Genomic DNA, 23515 nt, shown 5'->3' on the forward strand with positions numbered 1-23515 from the left:
CCCCTACGTGCCTCATTATTATTCGTCACCGGTTACCGTGTAGGCTATGTGTGCAGTGTTCCTGTATGTGAAGAACTCATAGGAAGGCGCGCGACTAGAGAGAGAGAGAGAGAGAGAGAGAGAGAGAGAGAGCGAGAGTGTGACAATGAACATTTTTGCATGATGGCACTTGATATTTTTGTATTCCAAAATGTATTGGAAACGGTGTAAAAAAAAAAAACTCTACTAAAACGAATACAAGAATTAGAAACACCTGTGTTTTAAAGTAGTTATTTGAAATGATTTCTGATTTTAATCACCTCCGCGCCCCCTACGTGCCTCATTATTATTCGTCACCGGTTACCGTGTAGGCTATGTGTGCAGTGTTCCTGTATGTGAAGAACTCATAGGAAGGCGCGCGACTAGAGAGAGAGAGAGAGAGAGAGAGAGAGAGAGAGAGAGAGAGAGTTCTGCATTATTCCTCCAGAAGCGGGACTTAGGCAGGAGTCTGCGATAGAGGAACCACATGCAGACAGCAGCCGCGCTCTTTCTCCAGCAACGCCTCAACATGTTACGGATTTGATTCACCACTGTATAAACGACAAATATTTCCTTCATACAGTGGGTGAACACACACTGTCGTGGAGATGCAACAGTTTAAGAATGTATCGATTTGTCTCATTTCCCTTTTATGCGGGTTGACAACTGGAGGGTCTCCAAGTGTTCAAATTGGTATGTTTAGTGTGGACGTCATTTTTGTTAAATTAACGTTTTAAATTATGTGAACGGTATAATTTTAACATATATTTTGTGTATGTCGTGCAGGGGGCTTGTTTCCGAGGGGAGCTGATCAGGAGTACAGCGCGTTTCGGATCGGAATGGTTCAGTTCGGAACGGCTGAATTTAGACTGACGCCTCACATTGACAATCTGGAAGTAGCAAACAGTTTCGCTGTAACTAACTGCTGTAAGTTATGCCATCTTTTTAAAAAATAAATACACGTGATTGCATCGATTAGTTTATATTGAGGTTCGTTTTTATGCATTTTTTAACAAAAGCAGATTTTGACAGTTGGAATGAATAGTTTGAATGCTGAAGTTTTAGTGTGGTTATTGGTAGGAATTAGCGTATAGTGGGATGTGAAGTTGGTTTCCACAGTAACGGAGATGAGAACGAGCTCTCATCATCAGAAGCTGCTTAACCACTCTATTGTCTTTGGGTCATTTCCCCCGTTTTCGGTAAAGAAAATGCTATAAATACTATCGTTTTTGGTACAGGAACCATAGATTTTTGACATTATCAAGAATATCTTTTTTTTTTTTAATAATAATAAAAAAAAATAGAACATTATTTATTTATATTGTCTAATTTCATCAAGATTTTGACCAAGTTATGACCTTTCACCTTTGGCCTTTCAGTATTTTGTGCAGCTTTATATATTTATTTAATTATTTATTTTTATTTTTTGCCTCTCACACACACTATTTTCTATGTTTGGGTACAATGGGGCTAAAGACCACCTGGGATAATAGGCCTTTAAATTATGTAATTTTCTGCTAAAACACCCATAGCATTTTTTGAAACACCTGTAGTGCTTCAAGTAATTGTTTTGCATAAGTGGAATAGAATGGAATGTCCCGACAGATGTGCAAATTTGGCCCATATTGAGTGATTCACATACAATAGTGATATAATTGAATGAACAATATGTAATACAACATAAATAATATTCATTTTATTAATTAGTATATTCATTAAAATTCATTGAAACAAAGTAGCCTAAGCCTACAATGACAAGAAGCAACGGTTAAATATGAGTCAAGCTGAATCAAATTGACTGGGAAAGTAGTTTCAACTGAATGAGATGCAAAAGTGGTTATTTTAATTACTTTCAGTAGTCATTAATGCTGACAAAATGTATGCTATTAAACATCCAGACATGTAAAACTGTGGCACAATATTTTATTTTGTAGGATTTTTTGTGGTCTATCAGCATCATGAGGCTAGGTAACATACAGCTGATAACATATACAGTTGATAACACATGCATAAACATATTTGCTGTTGTTAATGTGGGTAGCCTGTTGAGCTAGAAATGGTCAGAAGTGTAAGAAGAAGAAATTTCCAATGCATGAGAAACCTCTTTTATTTATTTTTTTATTTTTATTTTTTTATTTTTTTTGGACCATCACTGCGTTAGATTTAATCAGCACAGAACTTTATGAGATGATCATGAATAAATGAAGCCTTTATTAAGTGGATCACTTATATTCAAGGATTTCATTTAGTTTTCAGTGGGCTGTTGCTAAGCAATATTTCAAAAAGGATTCTTGTTGAAGAAACTCTCTTTAAAAGGTTCCGTTAACATTTTTTTCCCCTTATGAGAACCACATGAGAACATTCTATACTATGATGGTCACGAATGTTTTAGTTTCCTATTCATTAAAGATGCATTTTTAAACTCATTCCTTCATAATGTAGCACTTATCATCCACTAGTTCATTTGCAATGTATGTTTATTGAAACACTGGAAAATGTTTAAGTGCCATTTAACTAGCCTACAGATGTGTTCCCTGTTTGTAAAGTACGCATCCCATGGGTCAATCTTTCATATGTAATCTATAATTTCCTATTTAAACTTACTTAAATACTCACCTCTCTCGAAATTTCTCATTTTCCATATTTATTTCCCAAGATGAGTGTTGTGTGTTAACAATTGGTCTTTCAGGCGTCATTCCCTTTATTTCTCATATATAAAAACCCCTAGATGGCACTATGCATTTACATGCACTGCTTTATCATTTCCATCTTTCCCATACAGTTTAGTGTCTCCTTTTGAAAGCAGCTTGGGAGAATGTATCCATCAGCCGTATTTAAGCTAGACCACATTCTGTGTCATTTGGACACACTTCCTACGTGGATGTCAGTCATGATGTGTTTTATTTAACATGAAGCATGTGAAGAACACAGCGAATGTTATGATCTATTATGCGATACAGATCAGACTAGGTCTTTGGTGTCTGGTAAAGACTTCACGGGTCTTGTTGGTTCAGAAAACATTTACTCTCTAAACCTGACATTTCCTCTGTGTTGTTGGTTAGGCATGAGTCAGAATGATCTTGTTACTGAAGTATGACAACTCCAGAACAGATACAGCGAATGGTTTGTGTTAAAAGGCTTTTCCAATGAGAAAACAACAAGACGTGGCACCTTGGTATGAGATGCAGCTAATAAGACTCTTCTTCTTTGAAACTATATAGCTTTTGGCAAGATGCTGTGTTTATACCAGCTTTTATCTTCAGATGAGAATCAACCCTCTCACAATATCTGATAACCTGAAAAGCACTGATGGCACTCGTACTATTGTATAAATACGGCTTGGTTGTTTGTCATTTCCCAACTTCAAATTGATATCCACTGAGTAATATGTTCTCGAGAAGTGTTGAAGTAACATATTTTATGTTAAGGTGCCATGATTAATGGTAGGTTAAGAGCTATCTATAACGATAATGTTATATATAGCAGGTTCTGATTTTACCATGATTGCTTGCTCACCTCTCTCAACAAACTAAAATATTCAAAACTACAAATAGGCTAGACTGAATGATAAAACACCCCAGCTTTTAAACATGAAAGCTTTGTGTTAGCACGGGGCCTCACAATCTAATTTAGTGGATTTATGAGTCATATTTATATGCATATATCTGAATCAAGAAAGCAGATGTGCTGGTCAGCTTTCCTTAGGCCTTCCATCTATCTGGAAGACATATCTGGAGCATGTTTGCTGACATTACACAAAATATAAAACAGATTAGTTATAGATAAATACGGTTAAAGAGTCTCCAGCTCCTTGGCATTTCTTAAAGATTAATTATCAAATTAATGGGATGAAAAGTGTATCTTCTAAAGCGCTAGCATAATCATCTTCAACTCACTATATTGTACATATTAGTAAATGCGTGTTATGTATTAGTCTCACATATTTATCTTAATAAAAAGTATATTTTCTGATTGATCATTTTGGATATCAAAATACTTAGACTAATCAATGTGAAATCAATTATGTGTGTTATGAGTAATTTTGTTTTCTGAGCAGTTTCTCAGGACATTTATTTGCATGTAAGCTGACAAAATTTAATTCGGGAGCATTGATCGATATCCACTGTGGTTTTGTCCCTGGTTTTGGAAGCACTTCCAGTGCTGGAACTCGCGTCAGTGCATTTGTGCTTCAATAAACGCTCTACCTAAGAAACATACAGACATAAATCCCCTAGAAATATCAGTATCCATAAATACAGTAAGGACCCTATCTATGCTGATATCTACTCGCACATCCCTCAATCTGGTTTGGGAGTGTGTGAAGTCTATCTAAATAAATTACGTGATCATGATCAATAGCTGCGTGTGTTTAAATCCTTGTCTCTCGTCAGTACATACACAGTTGTTCGACTATCCTCCGCTAACTGGGTGATTAGATCCCTTTTCAATTAAAAAGACCTGCTGTTTTTCCTACCTGACACAGTGGAGTTGTCAGGAGTGCTCGCTCTGATCCAGCTGTCACACAGCAGCCTGGGAAAGGCTTTAGTGCTACACTGCTGAGAAAAGGCACGGAACAGAAAAAGAGCATTAGAAACTGTGAATGATTTGAAGGCAGAGTCCAAAATAAACTTTATGCCACACCTGCCATTGCCAAGAAATGAGGACATTTACTTGTCATAAATATTTCTTACTGACCATGAAACTGTATTTAGCATATTATTTACTAAAAATATATACTTTTTTGTCATTATGACATACATATGGGTAAAATGGCACCAGTATGTATGACTCATCGTGATTTTGTTCCTCATATTTCCATTTTAGTGGCTTGATGTGAGGAATGTTTGACATTTGTATTGTCGCATGAAGTTCTGGAGAAAAAAAATAAACTTTTGGCTTAGCTAAACCTCATATTAGGGTGGTCCTTATTTTTGGACTTTTAAAATCTTCTGCTCTCACCCGCCCAGTAAACTCCCCTTCATGAGAAATGGAAACAAACCAAATTTAGCTGAGATTGGACTACGTTTGGGGTGTGCTTAACAAAATTGAAATTCTGTCTTAATGGCCATAACAGCACGTAATTAATAATTATACAAGACCATTAGTAAACTGTGAATTAGAATTAGCCACTAAGAACACAGAAAAATGTTGTTAGACTGACAGGTAGCGCCGTTGCGCTTCAGCTGTCCCGAGTTCGAGTCCCAGCTCACGGACCTTTCCCGATCCCGTCCTTCTCTCTCTCTCCCACTTTGCTTCCTGTCCACTTACTGTCCTATCGAAAGAAAGGCATCAAACACCAAAAACGAAATCTTAAAAAAAAAAAAAAGCTGAATTACAACGCTGCTGTTGAGAACTGATCTTTGAAAAATTGCGAACTGATCTAGATCGTGATGAGAATCCGACATGTCCTTCAGTCGCAAAGTTCTTGCACACGTAGAAGCAGAATATTAAAAAGTGAAATTACTGTACTGGTGAAGAAAGTGAACTTTGAACAAAACTGAGATCTGTTGATCTGTAGATATTATGATGATCCGACAAGTCCTTCAACCACAGTAATCTTGAGGAGCCTGGAAACAGATTTCGGTGCTCTCTGACAATCTGCATAATGTCCTGTGTTTGTTCTTCCTCATTTGGTCTTTGAGAGGAGTCCGTTGTACTCTTTGAAAAGTGCAACACCTCTTTCTTGCATTTGCATTGTTTGCCCAGGAACCAGAATATTCATTTAAGAAGTCCTGGTGGAGATCAAGAATAACTAGATAGTAAAGTTTGTAGACAAACTTTAAGTTGGCTTGAAAAAGCCTAGCTAGAAAGTTTGAAAAGCTGTTTGTTAATTGTCGTGACATGTTGCCAAGTATGGTGGTAACACATACTCAGAATTTGTGCTCTGCATTTAATCCATCCAAGTGTACACACACAGCAATGAGTAGTGAACACACACCCGGAGCAGTAGGTAGTCATTTGCTGCAGCACCCAGGGAGCAACTGGGGGTTCAGTACCTTGCGCAAGGACCTCAGTTGTGGTTACTGAAGGTGGAAGAGAGTGCTGTACATTCACTCCCTCCACCTACATTTCCTGCCGGTACGGAGACTCGAACCCATTACCTTCAGGTTACAAGTCCAATTCTCTAATCATTAGGCCACAACTGCCCCTACATCTAGTGGAGAAACAAAAGGGCAGTTGTGGCCTAATGGATAGAGAGTCATCTGATATCAGAAACAGTCAAAAGTTTATCAGTGAACAAAACCTTCGCTAATATTTCCAATCAGATCTTGAAGTACCTGTTGATAAAAAGATACGTTCTTCGAGCATACCCTAGATGACAAATGATCTGGATGGTATTGTGCATGCATTACATACTTCTAGTGGAGAAACAAATGAGGGGGTGAGAGGTTAACATTTCCAATAAAAAAATTGCCTCCCAATAAGGGCCACCCTTCCTCATATTTTCCACCAAGGTAAAAGAGACAGATTTTTTTCCTTAAAGGATGGTTTGATTTGAATTACTTAGATCGCTTACATCAACAAAGGTCAAATGATCAGTTATAATTCATCTTAAACCATGTATTATGTTATAGTTCCTAATGAAGTCACTAAGAAACTGATGAGTAACTTGGTTTTATTTACTGTCCAAAAACTTGCTAAATGTTTGTAAAAAAAAATCAGCAAGTTGGACAATGCATGAAATTACAGAAAAGCAAATTTGAAAGAAAGAAAGCAAGAAAGAAAGAAAGAAAGATGAAAAATTCCCTGTGGCAATTGAAAGAAGCTGTGTTGGGAAGGCGTCTTCAGTGAAGTGCAGTATACAGCAGCTCGCACTTTCATCCCCTCCCCGTTCAGGGATGACCCCCATCTATTAAAAGCCCTTTTTTCCCTGGCTGCAGCTACATAACATAAATGCCTGCATAAATTATCTGACAGTTCGATTTCCACTTTCTCTAGCCTTCTCATACAGAGGGAAGCAGTAATTGTATGCCATCCAATAAGAGCTTTTAAGGCTGAGCTGTGTGAGGCAGCGTAGCTTTGTCATATTTCTGCGTAAGTCCAGTACATAATCTCATCATGACAAATGAGTGGGAGTCAGTACTGGTTAACATCTCAATATGGCCTCTTTTTTAATCTGTGCTCCAGAGATGGTTCAAACTCATTGAATGCTATTTCAGTGATTTACAAAACCTGAACGTTAGGCTCCTAAATAAAATAACATGCAATTTACTAGAGGTTCTGAATTAAATGTTGTTGTTTTTTTGCTTCAGTCTGTTTTTAAAAAATGTAACAAATCGGTTGAATAAATGATTCAGTGACTCACGTAAATAGGCAGTAACTTGTTTGTTCCAGAATAAATCAGTGTTTTTGAACAAACTGGCTGAATAAATTATTCAGTCGATTTAACTCATAAATTGCCACTTGTCACCACCTACTGATGTAACCATATAACCCACAGAAAAACAATACTTAAATGCTGTTCTGTGCTGATCGTTCTATTTTTCAAAGAATCCCATGGAAATTTTTAAGGGTTAGTTCACCCAAAAATTAAAATTAGCCTGTGTTTTACTCACCCCCGAGGCATCCTAGGTGTATATGACTTTCTTCTTTCAGATGAATCCAGTCGGAGTTATATTAAAAATTGTCCTGGCTATTCCAAGCTCTATCATTGCAGTCAGCGGGTGTTGCAGTGCTTCAGTCCAAAAGAAGTGAAATAAAAAGCGCCCATCCATATAAAAAAGTGTCTTACACAGGTCCGGGGGGTGAACAAAGGCCTCCTGTAGCGAATCGATGCGTTTTTGTAAGAAAAATATCCATATTCAAAACGTAATAATCACTTTAATGTAGCTTGCGCCAACAGTTGTACACATAAGCATTTCCGGGAGCATGAGGTATGAGGTCAGCGTTGCGCATGCACCGGTGAGTCTTGTGAAAACCAACATTTGTTAACAGGAGCAAAGGAAGCACAGCCCAACTGTTTGCAACATTAATAATAATAATAAAAAATGCTTCTTGAGCACCAAATCAGCAAATTAGCAATTACGAATAAATATAATTTAAAATATATTAAAATAGAATTTTAAATCCTAATAATATTTCACAGTTTAGCTGTTTTTACGGTATTTTTAATCAAATAAATGCAGCCTTTGTGAGCATAAGAGATGCCTTTCAGAAACATTAAAAAAATATTACAGACCAAAAATTAGTAGTGTACCTAAATCAATGTTGTTTAAGACTGTGTGGGTGTTTGAAGTAAGATCACATTCTTTTTAATGATTAACTGTGCAGTTCTAGTTTGAACGGAGATATATGTGCAAAGTAATAAAATAAAATAAAATAAAATAAAATAAAATAAAATAAAAAAAAAATTGCATTAAGGGCACCTGAGCTTAGGTTACATAAAGCACATTCAATGACCTAGTAAACAAAGAAATAAAACATTTTCCAGACAAACACTATCATTGCTGAGATAATAATCCTAAAACTTGAAATGTGCAGATTTTATGGACATTGTTGGGTCTTTTTCACAGGAAACGAAGGGACTTCCAACTAGTATCCCTCACAGCCAGCACTCCAGACTGTGCCATTGTTTCCATAGTGATGAGCTTTCCCCTTATAGGAAGACTTTTCTAACACCCTGTGGTTTATCTATCTGTTCCTAAGCTTGTACACTCGCCACTGAAGAACTCCTTTAGAACATGTGTGTGTGTGTTTGCATGTGTGGGTGGAATATGATTTGTCCTGCCAGAGTGTGAAATCAACTTCAACACACACACACTCATATGCATACACAGAGGAAAGATACACGCTCTATTCGACGGTCACCATGGAGATGCTGGGTTCCTTTAAAGGGTTGCATTTACATAATGGAAATTGCATCTATCGCTGTCGCCCTGCTGTAATCCATTTAAAGTGTTCATGACTGAAATTAAGTATGATAATCAGAGTGGTTGCTCTTAGTTTGTGGTTACAGTGTGCATGTTTGAACAGGAATTCTCAGAAGTGAATTCAGAACAGTGTTTGAAAGTCTGAAAGCTTTGCTGGTATTCATGCTGATTGCATTATAATAACTTCCACCCAAAGTGCTTTAGGTTTTTCAGTCTACACAATTACATTATTTTAAGCTCATGATGTAATTGATGACATATTTAAAACTAGCATAAAAGCACTATTATACTATGTGTTGCTTGGCAACTGCAAACAACCTCCAATTAGGCTAATGACCTATATTACTTATTGGAGGAAATATTTATTCTACTAATTATTGCTATTAAATTTAACTGCTTATTGAACATGGGTGATTTTTTGTAATACACTGGTAATTGAAAAAGTAGTTGAGTCTTTGCATTAAAATTATTTTCCCACTGGTGTACTGCAAGGTGTGTTAAAACAAAATGATGATTTTAATCAATTCATGTTTTATCAGTCTATTCCCTCTATTCTTCAAGTTTGTTTCACAGCCATTGAAACATTCAGCTTTCCCTCTCGCTTGCTGTTGCTATGGTAACAGCTCGTCAATAATGAGCAAACATCAAGTCTCATGTGTTTATTATACTGGACTCCGACTCTGAGCTACTTACAGAACCTTATTAGATGCTGAGACACATCAGTGCACAGCACTCTCTTCATCCAGCCATTTGCAGAATTTCCTCATTGCCTGTTTTTGTCACACGCACCTGCTCTGCATTCAGGCTTTTATTTGTGCCAGAATTCACTGATTGTGCACTCAGATCTGCTAAAATAAAACTATTACAAATTGTTTTTGTTAATTGAAATAAAGCTGAAATAAAATAAACATGAATGAAGATTAAAAATTTTAACTTAAACGAAAATTAGAAATGTTGTCTTGGCAACTAACCGAAATTAAATAATTTTAACCTGAAGTATTAAACTGACTAAAACTGAAACTGAAGTAAAAAATAAATGAAAGATAAAGTTTAATGAAATTGTATAAAAAAATTAATAAACAAAAATATGAATAAAATGCAATAATACTATATAAGTAATACTAAAATAAAATTGATTTCCACATTCAACAAATGAATAAAATCTGGACTGTTATCAACCACTACAACATTTAAATGTAGTTTTTGCTGTAATATTGCTGATCATTGATCCAGAAGAGTTATTTTTTCTCATAAAGAAGGTAATCTAATTTAAGAATACAGATTTTTTTCCAGCCTAAAGGTGGTACTTCTACATCAATGTTTTATAAACTTTACAAGTTTAATAAAAGCATATTGATTTCTTTCTCACAAAAATGTTCCTTATTTCAAATTGTCCCGAGGAGATTAAAAAAGAGACTATTAAAGTAGATTTGTGTAATTTTTACACCACTGGTTGTCACCAAATGGAAGTGGGGGAAAAAATGAGAGTGAAGACCATTTTCAGTCAGGTTTCTGAAACACTCCCTCTGTCTGCCATTGGCTGATCACACAGGTAGCCCCGCCCCAAACAAACACTATTGGTTGAGCCAGTATTGCTGTGTCAGATTATAATATAATCTGATTATAATCTTTTTTTCCCCTAATATTTTTTTATGGAGATAATTGGGATCACATTAAAATCATTTGTTAATTTCATAGAAAACATTGTGTTTTGAATCAGAAAATCACTCTCCATTTCCAGATGGCATGATTATGTGTTGAAATGTGTTTCATGTGAACTTTTGCCCCACGTGTTTAAAATCAGGTTTTTAGGTCAGGTCTCGAAGGTCAGGCTTTTGTCTGGTTTACCTCCCCACCTTTATCTTTTTAGCATGCTTCTATCCGCTCTCTGTAAACAAGAGGGTTGCAAGGGACTGAGGCTCTCTGTGTTTCCATGGAGCAGCTGCAGGAAGAGACTGTGAGAACCACATCCACTCCACAATGCTCCTCTTAAACCAAAGGCAGGAATGTGTCTGCTCAGACATGTCTGCTCACATAAACTTGCTTTTATACACAGAGACCCATGCGGACTTTAAACACACACACACACACACAATACCAGACCATAACAGCCAGAGCCTATTAAACCTGACCAAAACCAGCCATTTCAGCATTCACATCCTTAGCACATCATACTGTGAAAAGTGACTGAGTAATGTACTGCCAACCGTGAAAAGGGAACCACAATTCTGTTTGCTAACAGCACAAACCCTATCAAATATTTTGGCAAACAGAGATAAGGTGCAATATGCAATACATTGCTATGTCGAACACATGAGAGGAGGAGGAACACTAGAAGTTATTATGCAAACAAATCAACATTTAATCAGACTTACTGTGCACACTTTCAGTCAGTATAAACAAACAAATGAGAAAATGAGTACAAACAACAAATTAGAAATGATAATGAGGTCTTATAAAGTAGTATGTGATTTGTGCTTATGTTTTATATTCCACAATATTGTGCCAATTTTCACTTTAGTTAATATAATTATTTAATCAAAGGTGAGTGAAAATGATGTGTAAATAGTGCATTCAATAATATAATGTATACTAAAATGTACTTTACCATTGTACCAGCTTACAAGTCCATCAAGAAACACATTTTGAAAGCAGACTTGATCGCAGATCCAGGAAATGGAAGCCCTATAGAACAGCCAGCTTACAAGTCCATCAAGAAACACATTTTGAAAGCAGACTTGATCGCAGATCCAGGAAATGGAAGCCCTATAGAACAGAATGTGTCAGATGCAAGAAAATAAGGCCAACTAATGAGGACAGCTAAATATACCACTACAGGCGTTCTGCTCTCTCGCTTTCTCATCTCACTGTGTCTCTCTGAAGGTTACCTTGCTTTCATTACACCAGGACACATTTAATATCAGCACTATGATCAGGCCCAGTGAGCCCATACAGAGCTTTATCTAGAGTTTGGACCGTCGTAATCTTCATAGAAGACACACTAATTTATGTGACCAAGGCTAAACTACAAAAATTTTAAAATGTTGTCATTACTTGTTCACCTTCATGTTGTTCCGACCCCATTTTACAGTCCAGTTTATGAACCTCTGAATTTTTGGTGCAACCCGACGCTGGACACTATGAATTATCTGAGTATGAGTTTGGAACAAACAGGGTGAACAAACGGTTCCTTTAGACCTGGTACAGAAAATTGCGACTTAATACTTATTCCTTGGCAGAATTAAATTAAAATAATTTCCATCCAAACCATGCAATCTATGTTCTTTTACATGGTATTTTTCGTTAACTCATTGTCTTTTACTCTAGAGATTTGAATTGCACTCAAGAGAAGCAAAGATTAAAGACTGAACGTATATAGATATATCCTTTAAGAGAGATCAGTCTTTATTGTGTTTCTTTGATTAAAAGCAAAAGTAATAATGACAAGAAATAAAATAAATAAGCAGCTATTAACAGCATGAAGTAATTTATCCACACACTCCACTTGTTAGAGTTGTTTCTGTATGCTAATGACTCTATGCCATTGAAAAGCAGTCGTATGTGACAGTGTCATTAATGGCTTCTCGAGTCTCATTCGCTCTCTGTAAATGGTGGCGGTCTTGCTCTTGATTAAAAGACTTTAATAAGACGTACATCTACTGTTCTTTCACACTTGACTGACTGGCCCATACAAACATTTAAGTCTCAAGTTTGTGTTCATTACATAGCACACGTACTGAGATATGGGTTGCATAGGGGATTCTTTAATTATAGAGGCACTATGAACACTAAAAATAGCCATCTCTCCATTTCACTTTTTTTTTTTAAGATAATAATAATAAAAAAGAAATCAGTTGTTTTTTAAATTAAAATTATTATATGGAACACTTTGGCACTGATGCCTAAACAACTGCAGTTGTTTAAAATCTTTTAATTAATTATTAAAATTAATATTTTAAGTAAATATTTTAATTAATTACAGATGTCTGCTATCTACTCCACTGCCCTGCTAAAGATACTACTTAAAGTAAAGATACTTCTCGTTTAATATGTATTTTATATTATTATACTGTATGTATATTAAATGTAAAATATATATTTTATTTTTACATTTGTTCTCTAGGATTTTTAGTGTTTTGCTCAAGACAGCAAAATTGGGGACAGTGATACTTTGTTATAAAAAATTGTAAACATACAGTACTGCAAATGCACTGAAAATACCTGTATAATTTAGTAAATTCTTAGGAAAAAGTGCAAGGTTGGACTTCTCTGGTTTTAATGCTTTTTATAAATTTGTTATAGAGGAAATAGTAATTAAGAGACACAATTTTGAGGCTATTATAATCTGCCCTTTAAAACTAGAATATTTTCATTTTTCTTTCAATTCATACTAGGGAACAGAACAGTTCCCCTAATCGAAGAATCACTCAATGTACTGAAGTCGACTGCAAGCAATAATTGGAGCAATATAAAAAAACAGTCCCATTATTTTTATACAGTAATAGCCTGAGGAAAGGCAATTTGAAAATGCATTTTTATCTGTACTTGACATCCCTTTTTACCTATTTTGTTGTAATACAGCTGGTTTAAAATGCACTTTTATCTGTACTTGACATCCTTTTTTTTTTTTACCTATTTTGTTGTAATACAGCTGGTATAAAATGCATTTTTATCTGTACTTGACATCCTTTTTTACCTATTTTGTTGTAATACAGCTGGTAATTTAAAAATATATATATATATTCATGGAGTTCATGTGGTATATATATGGGTATATTAAAAGCATGTCTTGTGGATGACATTGGCATTGAATATTTATAAAAGTTTGCTGTGTATGCTTGTATCAGCATTGGCACATTGGCCAAGATAGCAACCTAATGTAAAATGCCAGAATTTGTTGATTCATCAACTATTTACCAGATGACCTGCCCTGACCCATCAAATGACCTGACCTCTTCTTGCCAATCTGAGTGCTAGATCAATGCAAATGTTGAAACTGGTTCGAGATGTTTAATGTTTATAAATGGTTTAAACTATGCTGCTTGACCTAGTTTATTTGACTACTAGTGCTGGGCAACATACTCATTAAGGACAGGTCTAAGAGCAGCTGCATACTTTTGCTTTATGATCTGTAAAATGCCATGGAGAAGCTTCCATCGTATGAAATGTATACGTGGAGGTGACAGGCTGAAAGGTGTCTTGGGAAATAGTGACAGTCCGGGTTGGGGGTGGTAACGAAAATAGAGCTGTTGTCGTGGATGGAAGAAAAAATTCCAGAGGCTCAGAGCCAGATGGTCATTGATATAGAGGTGGCCCAGTTACAGTATGTTGTACCACCTCAGGAACATGAGGACACACTGTACTTACAGTCTTTTGCACCTATGTTTGTCTTGGTGTGATTTATGAGGATGCACAGCATGAGTGACACAATGACTCATTAGGTGCCAGCAAACATCCCTTATTAGTAATACTGTTGCTCTTGCTTATGTACTCCTGAGGCTATTACCAGACAACAGGACCAAGATGGCAGTGATTTAAAAAAAAATGTTATTACCACCCTCTATTTTTTATGGGATTTTAATTCACTAATTTAACTCTGATCAATCATAAAGTCATAATTTGGTCAGCAAGTCTTCATAACTAAAAGGCCTTGAGTTGATTACACTGATTGGGATGCGTCTTTCATCAATAAATTTGATTATGGGTTATAATCTTCATCTTTTACTTCTGCTGACTTCACATTATTTAGGAACAAAGACGTTTACAGTCTTCCAAAGTAGAATTAATTTCATCATCCCATTAGTCAACATTGAAAAAAATAGTGGATCAAAAGATTATATTTATCTGCATTGTCTTTTCGATATGTATCTAAATCTTTATGATTAAAAAGACATGTCTAGTGACTTTTTCACGTTTTTGGTAATTAAAATAATATAACAATATAATAGTGCAATTTAAAAATGTATAATTTCATGTATGGAGTCATATAGCTGAATGTTTATTTTAATTTATTTTATTTTACTGTTTAACATTGCATTTTTGTTTATGCCATGTTTTCATTTTTTTCACAAGTATTATTTTGAGATCAAACAATAATGTAATAATGAACCGCATTGTTGTTAATGAAAGATTGATGCTAACTCTTGTGCTAACTCTATGTAGTTTTTTTCCTAATCTAATTTCACATAATTCTTGAAAACACTTCACTCGATGAGCATCACTTTGTAATTACTTTTTCCAGAAATCTTGAAGAAAAAGGGACGAATTTTTATAAATGAACTTCTACAGTTCGTGCAAGACTCTCATAATGTGTTACTTTTCTATCAGATTCTAATTGATTCTCCTTTTTTCAGTCTGTTCTCAGTTCTCAAGAGGAGTTTATGCTATTTTTGGATTTTATGACAAAAAGTCAGTGAACACAATTACGTCGTTCTGCGGGACACTTCACGTCTCTTTCATCACACCAAGCTTTCCCTTGGATGGAAATCAGCAGTTTATCATTCAGATGCGACCAGACATCAAAGGACCTCTCCTGAGTCTCATTGAGTACTACAAATGGAACAAGTTTGCCTACCTGTACGACAGTGACCGAGGTAAGGCACTGCACTGCATTATTCAACACCATATGAACGTGACGTGTGTGGGCTGAGGAGAAATGACAGATTTACTTTTAAATAGGATTCAATTTGTGGTTTGCCAGTGGGGTGGCTTTCAGGCACATCAGCTGGATTGTTGTTTAGCCCAAATGATCACTTTTTGATGAAGGCATTTCTTTAGCATTTTAAAATAAATATGAGTAAAGTGCCTCATCACTTATGTGTATTTAAAGGTGGTACATAGGGATGATTCAGCATGGGGCGTCGTTAAAAGGCACAGGGCCTGGGACAGTATTATAACTCATACAGTAGTATGATGCTATATAAAAGCAATTGACAATATTTGATGGTGCAGATGGGATTATGGCTGTTGTATTCAGAATATTCATTTTTTATGGCTATTAGCCTGTCAAAAGGCATATCTACAATAAAACACAGGTTTATTTTGCACCTTGAGCTGGAGTGAGCAGGATCCTGTGGGCATTATTAAAGGTTCATTTTGTGTTTGTTGGCCTTTGTTTCTCAGTTTTCTATTTGTCTCAAGCTTGTCTGTCTCTCTCACTCTCCATTTTTCCATTCTCCCTTTCTGTCTCACTCATTTTCCTCTAAGTCATCCGCCGATTCTCACTTTATTTGATGGTTGTGGAGGTTGAGAGCTGTGTGGCACAAATGAGAATAGCTGACGTGAGTCTCTAAGGACTGTGATGTCAAATGTCTGTAATGGTGATGTTTTATTAACTGTGAGGTTGCTACTTTTAACTTTCCTGTGATGAAGATCGGTATGCACACATTGTGTCATTTATCATTTATGAATATTAATAACGCATACATAACCCTGTGTTCACAAAAAAAAACCTTTTTGTGTGTGCATTTGCATGTATGCCTTTGTGACTGTTTGCTTTTGTTGCGGGCTGAATCTGCATGATTTATTTCATACTCATGTGGTGGTGTATGTGGGATGAAATATGCACCTTGACTCACACGTTTACATCACTTGTCATACTAATTAGGTCTATCGACGCTGCATTCCCATGGCAACCACTGTGCTCTGTGTGTTATTAATGTGTCAGTGTTACTGTGTGAGAGCAGCAGCACAGCGCCTGTGGTCATGATGCATTCCACTGGTGAGATTTGGACATAAATGCAAACTTAATGCCACATCCAATATTCCTTCAGTCCTCCATTTGTGAAAATAACGCAGAAGATTGAGGGTACATAATAGGATATGTGTTGCATCTTATAGGATAATATATATTTTCAGATGGTTTAACATGCTGTGACATGTGAAATACAGGGAGAAGAAGAAGAGAACATAGAACATAATTTACAGAGTTTAAAGTCAATTCAAATCACTTATTTCTAAAGCGCTTTTATGCAATGCAGACAACAGTGTCATTAGCTTATATGCACTTATGTATAGCAATATACAGTACCACTCAAAAATTTAGAGTCTTAAGATTTTTGTTGTTGTTTTTGAAAGATGTTTCTTATGCTAACCAATGCTGTATTTATTTGATTAAAAATACAACAATAAGAGTAATATTGTCAAATATTATTACAATTTAAAATAACTACTGCATTTTCAGTTTTATTTTTATTTATTTTGAAAATGTAATTTATTTCTATTATACAAAGCTGAATTTTCAGCAGTCATTACTCCAGTCTTTTGTGTCACATGATTCTTCAGAAAATATTCAAATATGCTGATTTGGTGATCAAGAAACATTTATTATTATTATCATCAATGTTGAAAACAATTGTGCTGCTTAATATTTTTGTGGATTTTCAGGATTTCATTTTTTTTTCTAAGAAATAACAGCATTCATTTGAAATAGAAATCTTAATAAATGTCTTTACTCTAACTTTTGATCGATTTAATGAGTCCTTGCTGAATAAAAGTAATAAAATTACTTCTTTATTAAAAAACAAACAAACAAATAAACAAACTATCAAATCAAACTTGAACTTTCATAAGTCCATCACATACTACTGCATTTCTTTAGCCTGGATAACCACAGATAGAAAGTCACAGATAGAGGCATACACACTTGTTGCTGCATTAAATCTCTTGTGCATGTTTTAGTAAAGAAATGGCTGATGGGTTATTAAAGAGTTTATTCAAACCTGATATTGAGCACTTTAGCAGGAAACAAATGCATAATTTATAGTCCGAGAAAGGCTTTTATTTTTAAACCACAGAGTGTGGAACTGAAGTGACTGGTGGCCAGGGTTGTAGTTGTTGTGCTTATATAAATTATGTGAAGGTTCCAGTTTAGAGTTTTGCTTAGTGGTGTCGATGTGGAGACATGATGGATTCTTACAGCATGTTGGTTGCTTTCTGCATGACAGTTGATCTCTTTAGATACTTTCTTCATCACTCACCTGACGGAAATGCCAGCATCGCTTTTGAACTGGATACTGATGAGCAGTGAAGTGACTGTAGCTGAGGGTCATTTCTTCACCCTGCCTGCTGCCCATGTGGATTTGACGTGTCGCTGTCCGTGGTCCTGAAGTGCATGAGACAAGGGACCCAGAGCAACACTGACACACACATACAGCCTCACAAATGCTCTCTCGTGCTTGTTAGGTGATGTGTTGTCATCAGGGACAGGTGCATGACAAAAAAAATAACAACAGAGAAATATGCTTACAACTGGAATACATGCTAGAGCACCAGAATCCCTGTTTCAGCAGGTCATTAAATGTAAACTTTGTCTGGATTGTGCATTTCTTTTTTTGTTTGAGCTTGAAGGATATTAAAGACAGTCACTGCTCCTTGTTTACTTTGACTTTATCTTCTGTTATTGGTTTGCTTTGTTTTAAAGTGTCTTATATAATCAATAAAAGATTGACTGTGCACAAAGAATAATTCTCCCTCACTGTGAGACTCATCCATAACCTCTGTATAATTGGGATGGCTAATTAAATCAGCCTTACACCTCTGACGATCTACAAAGATCAAGCTGTGTAGTGCTTATAGAGAGACAATGAGATTATGTAATACAGCTGACATCACAGTTCAATGAGGGAGACCCCATACTGGGAAACCAATAGACAGATATTGAACCACAACCATTATTCACTAAGGTTTCATTCATGCTTATGTAACAAGATTATGGAGCACTGATTTAGAATAACATAATACATGCTACAAATACACTACTGTTTAAAAGTTTGCACTCAGTAAGATTTTTATTTATTTATTTAATGAGTAACGATGCACAAAATTGCTGACAGTACAGGTATAATGTTACTAAAAAAAAATTAAATAAATGCTTAACTTTCTATTCATAGCATATTAGATTGATTTTTTGTGGATCATGTGACACTGAAAACTGGAGTAATGTAAATTCAGCTTTGGCATGACAGGAATAAATTAAATTTTTTAATATTTTAAAAAGAAAACAGTTATTTTAAATTGTAACAATATTTAACAATATTAAGTTTGTTACAGTATTTTTGATGAAATAAATGCAACCCTGTTTAGCATAAGAGACTTATTTCAAAAGCATAAAAATATTACAGACCCACACTTTTGAATGGTAGTTTAGATGTCAAATGCATTATTATTGTTGCTGTTGTTGTTATTTTGTTTGTTGTTGTTGTTTTCATTTTTCCCAAGTAAGTGTTACAAGGTTAAATCGTTTTTACATTTCTAATGAAATTGATAGCAAATTAAATAAATTCCTTTTGAGTCTGGATTTCCCTGCATTTAAATGGTTAAATCTTCAGCTTCTATATCACCCATCAGGCATTCCTAGATTCAGAAGTGATTTTGGAGTGTCCTGGAAGAATAATGAGCAGAAGTGCTATCATCTCGTTTGCTCCTTAGGTTTTAAGTGACCCACATCAGGATTTTCTAGATTCAGAAGTGATTTTGGAGTGTGTTGGAGTGAATGCTATCATCTCATTTGTTAGCATTAATAGCCTTCACTAACAAGTTTTTAATCACTTATCTCCAAGAGTAGCTGTAAGCCTTGATCCTCATGTCTCTAAGCCGCACATTTAACAAAGGTTAAACACGGGAGCCCACTGTGCCTCGCACTCCCAGAGATTTTACCCACAATTAATGTACTTGGTTGAAACACAATACACTGGTTTCATATTCTTAAAAATCAAATACACATATCTAGAATACAAACACTCACTCACATTGACTATTTATAAACAAGTGCTGTAGCTGTTATGCCGTCACGCTTAGTTGTTTACCTCCCCTGTGACTGACAGAAATGAAAATGCCAATTTTAGAGCCTTATTATCTGTATCAAATCCTCCATGGAGTATTATTAAGGACGTAACTGGCAACCAGTACTTCAAAATGGTGTGAATCATGCAAAGAAATGGAAACAATTACATAAGAAAAATAACATATCATGACTTGCCTAGCTCAAACAATCCAAAAGTGAAGCATCTGAAATGTTGCATATTTCGTTGCAGAGGTACCTTTATTAAAACTCTTTTTAATCAGCCTAATTTGACCTTTGTAGCTTTGATAGATTCCTAGCATCTTCCAAAAACCTAATCTGTTCCTCTTCATCATAATCAGGACTTACCACACTCCAAGTTGTGCTGGACACAGCAGCAGAGAAGAAATGGCAGGTGACCGCCATCAACGTGGGCAACATGAAGGATGAGAGAAAGGATGAAGCATATCGCTCACTCTTTCAGGACCTAGAAAACAAGAAGGAGCGGAGAATCATCCTTGACTGTGAGCAGGACAAAGTTAAAGATATCATGGAACAGGTATACATATCAACGTATGCATAAACACTTAATAATTCTGATGTAATCAACATTATGACATTGTCACCTTAGCCTGCAGTATTTCAGCTAAAAAACATGCTCCTAATATGTGCTGGTTTAGCTGCATATGTATTTAGGTTGTTGTCATTTGTATGGGTGCTGAAATAATGCAGACATTGCATGCAAACAAGCAAATCAAAGCAAAACAAATACTTCAGCATTTAATAGTTGGGGTCAGCAAGATGTTTTTTTTTCTTTAACTTGGTTTCCTTTCATTAACCAATAATCGATTTTAAATAAATTGATCAAAAGCGACATATATAATGTTAATGTAAATGCATATATAATGTTACAAAAAAATTATATTCCAAATAAATGTTGTTCTTTTGAACTTTCTAATCATCAAAGATTACTGAGAAAAAGAAATACATTAAGCAGCACAACTGTTTTCAACACTGATAATAATCAGAAATGTTTAAAATCAGCATATTAGAATGATTTTTGAAGAATCATGTGACACTGAAGACTGGAGTAATGGCTGCTGAAAATTAAGCATTTCATCACATAATAAATTACATGTTAAAATGTATTAAAATAGACAGCAGTCATTTTAAATTGTAAAAACATTTCCCAATATTGAAAGTATTTTATTTATAATTTAATATTTTTTATTAAATAAATGCACCATTGGTGAGCATAAGAGACTTATAGACCCCAAACTTTTAAACAGTAATGTAAAAAAATAAGAAAGTGACATTCAAAAAGTAATTTTTGTCTTCAATCACAAGTCTACATAATACTTATAAAAATAATAATGAAAGCAACTAAGTACATTTTAAGAGCACCATAACTATGAATCATTAATTAGCCGGCACAAACAGATGCCATTAGTGGGCAGAAAAGTCCTCATGAGATGGGATTTACAATCACACTCGCTGCACCCTAAGGGAATAGCTATTGATTTGTATTTAAGGCCTGCATAAGTGTGTTTAACCAACCGCCACAATCAATTCAACTGATCTGGACTCAATAATATAGCTTTATCTACACACACTTGCACATGCACATCACAAGTACCTTGCTGTCAGCACACAAACCTCTCAAGCTGCTTTTATTTCAGTCCATCTCTCTGGCTGGCATTGTGGAGCAGTACACATTCTCTTGTCATTATCTAAAATACATTTATGAAGTGTAGTTTTATTTCATTTATTTTTATTTCATTGATTTGATGAGCTTCATTATTCTCTTTGCAGGTCATAACTATTGGCAGGCATGTGAAAGGATATCACTACATCATAGCAAACCTGGTAAATTATCTCAAATGTAACACTACCAAAGAAAAACATGACTGTTTGAAAATGTAACAAGCAAAAATGCTGAGAAAATCATGTCATGTTTTCAGGGTTTTGTGGATGGAGATCTTTCAAAAATCCAATACGGTGGAGCCAATGTGTCAGGCTTTCAGATTGTGGATTTCGATGACCCCCTGGTATCTAAATTTGACCAGCGCTGGGAAGCCCTGGAGGAAAAAGAATATCCTGGAGCAGACAGCAAGATACGGGTGAGATCTGTGTGTGTGTGTGACTGTCCCTTTTACTGTTTCAGACAGCTTCACTAAATATGATTAAAAGAGATGTTCAGGTAATTGCTACATGAACATAAAACCTCTTCATTTAAATGTCTGTATAGTTCAGGCCATTTGCAGGACAAGCTTGTTAGTCATTTTCTACTCCAGATAAAATGTAGTCTCATCTGTCTTCTCGCCAATTTACGAAGACTAAGTAGGTGCTTAATTTCCTGGGACTGAAATCAAGTGTTTCATTCATATAACTGTTGTTATTCTTTCCAGAGACAGCTTTATCAAATAAATGTGAACATGGCTTCCCTATATGTGTATTTAATGTTTATATTATGATCTAATATAGTTTTTATGAATTGGTGACGATAATCCTGGAACACACATTCAATCTAGAAATACTATATCACCTAAAATACTATATCAACTATTTTTCAGATTTTCTTCTCCAACCCTTTTAACTAATTCCTCACTATCTCTCTCTCTGTATCCAGTACACTTCAGCACTGACGTATGACGCAGTTCAGGTGATGACTGAGGCCTTTCGTTACCTGCACAAACAGCGAATTGACATCTCCCGTAGAGCTAACACTGGAGACTGTCTGGCCAATCCTGCTGTACCATGGGCACAAGGGGTGGAGATAGAGCGTGCCCTAAAACAGGTGACAAGTCATTGTGCCAACCTGCCCCATGAGTACAACCAAATTTATAGAATTTTATTGTTTAAATTGGGTCGTTAAAGTGTTTGTAAAATAAAATATTTGTTTAAATAAGATTCTGAATCCCAGATTGTCACTTTTGGAGGTCACAGATATTTGACCTTTCTTTGAAAAAGAAAAGAAACACTTCCTCATAAATGATTTTCCGCGCTTGTCATATACTTTTTATGCAGGTGAGAGTTGATGGTCTCACTGGTAACATTCAGTTTGACCAGTATGGAAAGAGGGTAAATTACACTGTCAATGTCATGGAACTGAAAAGCAATGGACCAGTTAAGGTAAGGCTTTGTTCTAAGAAAAGTGTATAGAAAGGAATGCATAATTTATTACTTCACGTTATAAGTGTTACAGGTTACTCTCAAATGCCTCTCTTTTTTCAGATTGGCTATTGGAATGAAGTTGATAAAATGGTTGTGACAAAGTCTGATCTCTTCCCAAATGATACAATGGGGTTGGAAAACAAGACTGTGATCGTCACCACTATTCTAGTAGGTATCAGTTGTGGTTGTCCATACTAAATGCTGTAGCATTGAAATATGTGCTCTGTAGTAAAGCACACTTCTTTGACAATGTGTTCCCTGCTGTCTTTTTCAGGAAGCACCGTATGTAATGCTAAAGAAGAATGCTGACCTTTTTGTGGATAATGAAAGATATGAGGGGTACTGTGTGGACTTGGCAGCTGAAATAGCAAAACACTGTGGATTTAAATATCAGCTGAAAATAGTTGGAGATGGCAAATATGGAGCCAGAGATGCAGAGACGAAGATCTGGAATGGAATGGTTGGAGAGTTGGTTTATGGGGTAAGAAAGTTGGGCATAATTGATAAGTAGTTTCTGTCGGTCTGAAAAGTAGTCTGAACTATTAACATCAACATTTCCTATGATCAATAAACATTAAATCTCTTTGATTTTAGAAAGGAGACATAGCAGTGGCTCCACTGACTATCACTTTAGTCAGAGAAGAAGTCATTGACTTCTCAAAGCCATTCATGA

At 35.5% G+C, this 23515-nt stretch overlaps 1 protein-coding gene across 1 annotated transcript in view; it reads left to right on the forward strand.

The window, feature by feature from the left end:
• The first annotated feature begins 498 nt into the window (after positions 1 to 498).
• The window catches only part of LOC107662960 (glutamate receptor 2), a 28974-nt gene continuing 5957 nt past the window's right edge, over positions 499 to 23515 (forward strand). Inside the window, exons 1-11 of the mRNA XM_016453096.1 lie at positions 499 to 711; positions 805 to 945; positions 15242 to 15481; positions 20031 to 20227; positions 21481 to 21534; positions 21630 to 21788; positions 22298 to 22465; positions 22696 to 22800; positions 22903 to 23010; positions 23117 to 23323; positions 23437 to 23515. The exon at positions 23437 to 23515 is cut by the window's right edge and continues 289 nt beyond it. Coding sequence (XP_016308582.1) covers positions 627 to 711; positions 805 to 945; positions 15242 to 15481; positions 20031 to 20227; positions 21481 to 21534; positions 21630 to 21788; positions 22298 to 22465; positions 22696 to 22800; positions 22903 to 23010; positions 23117 to 23323; positions 23437 to 23515 — 1543 coding nt within the window. The 5' untranslated portion in view covers positions 499 to 626. The remainder of the gene's footprint in view (positions 712 to 804; positions 946 to 15241; positions 15482 to 20030; positions 20228 to 21480; positions 21535 to 21629; positions 21789 to 22297; positions 22466 to 22695; positions 22801 to 22902; positions 23011 to 23116; positions 23324 to 23436) is intronic.

The sequence above is a fragment of the Sinocyclocheilus anshuiensis genome, unplaced genomic scaffold (genome assembly GCF_001515605.1).
Source record: "Sinocyclocheilus anshuiensis isolate Anshui unplaced genomic scaffold, SAMN03320099.WGS_v1.1 scaffold1783, whole genome shotgun sequence".
In the NCBI taxonomy this organism is placed as follows: Eukaryota; Metazoa; Chordata; class Actinopteri; order Cypriniformes; family Cyprinidae; genus Sinocyclocheilus; species Sinocyclocheilus anshuiensis.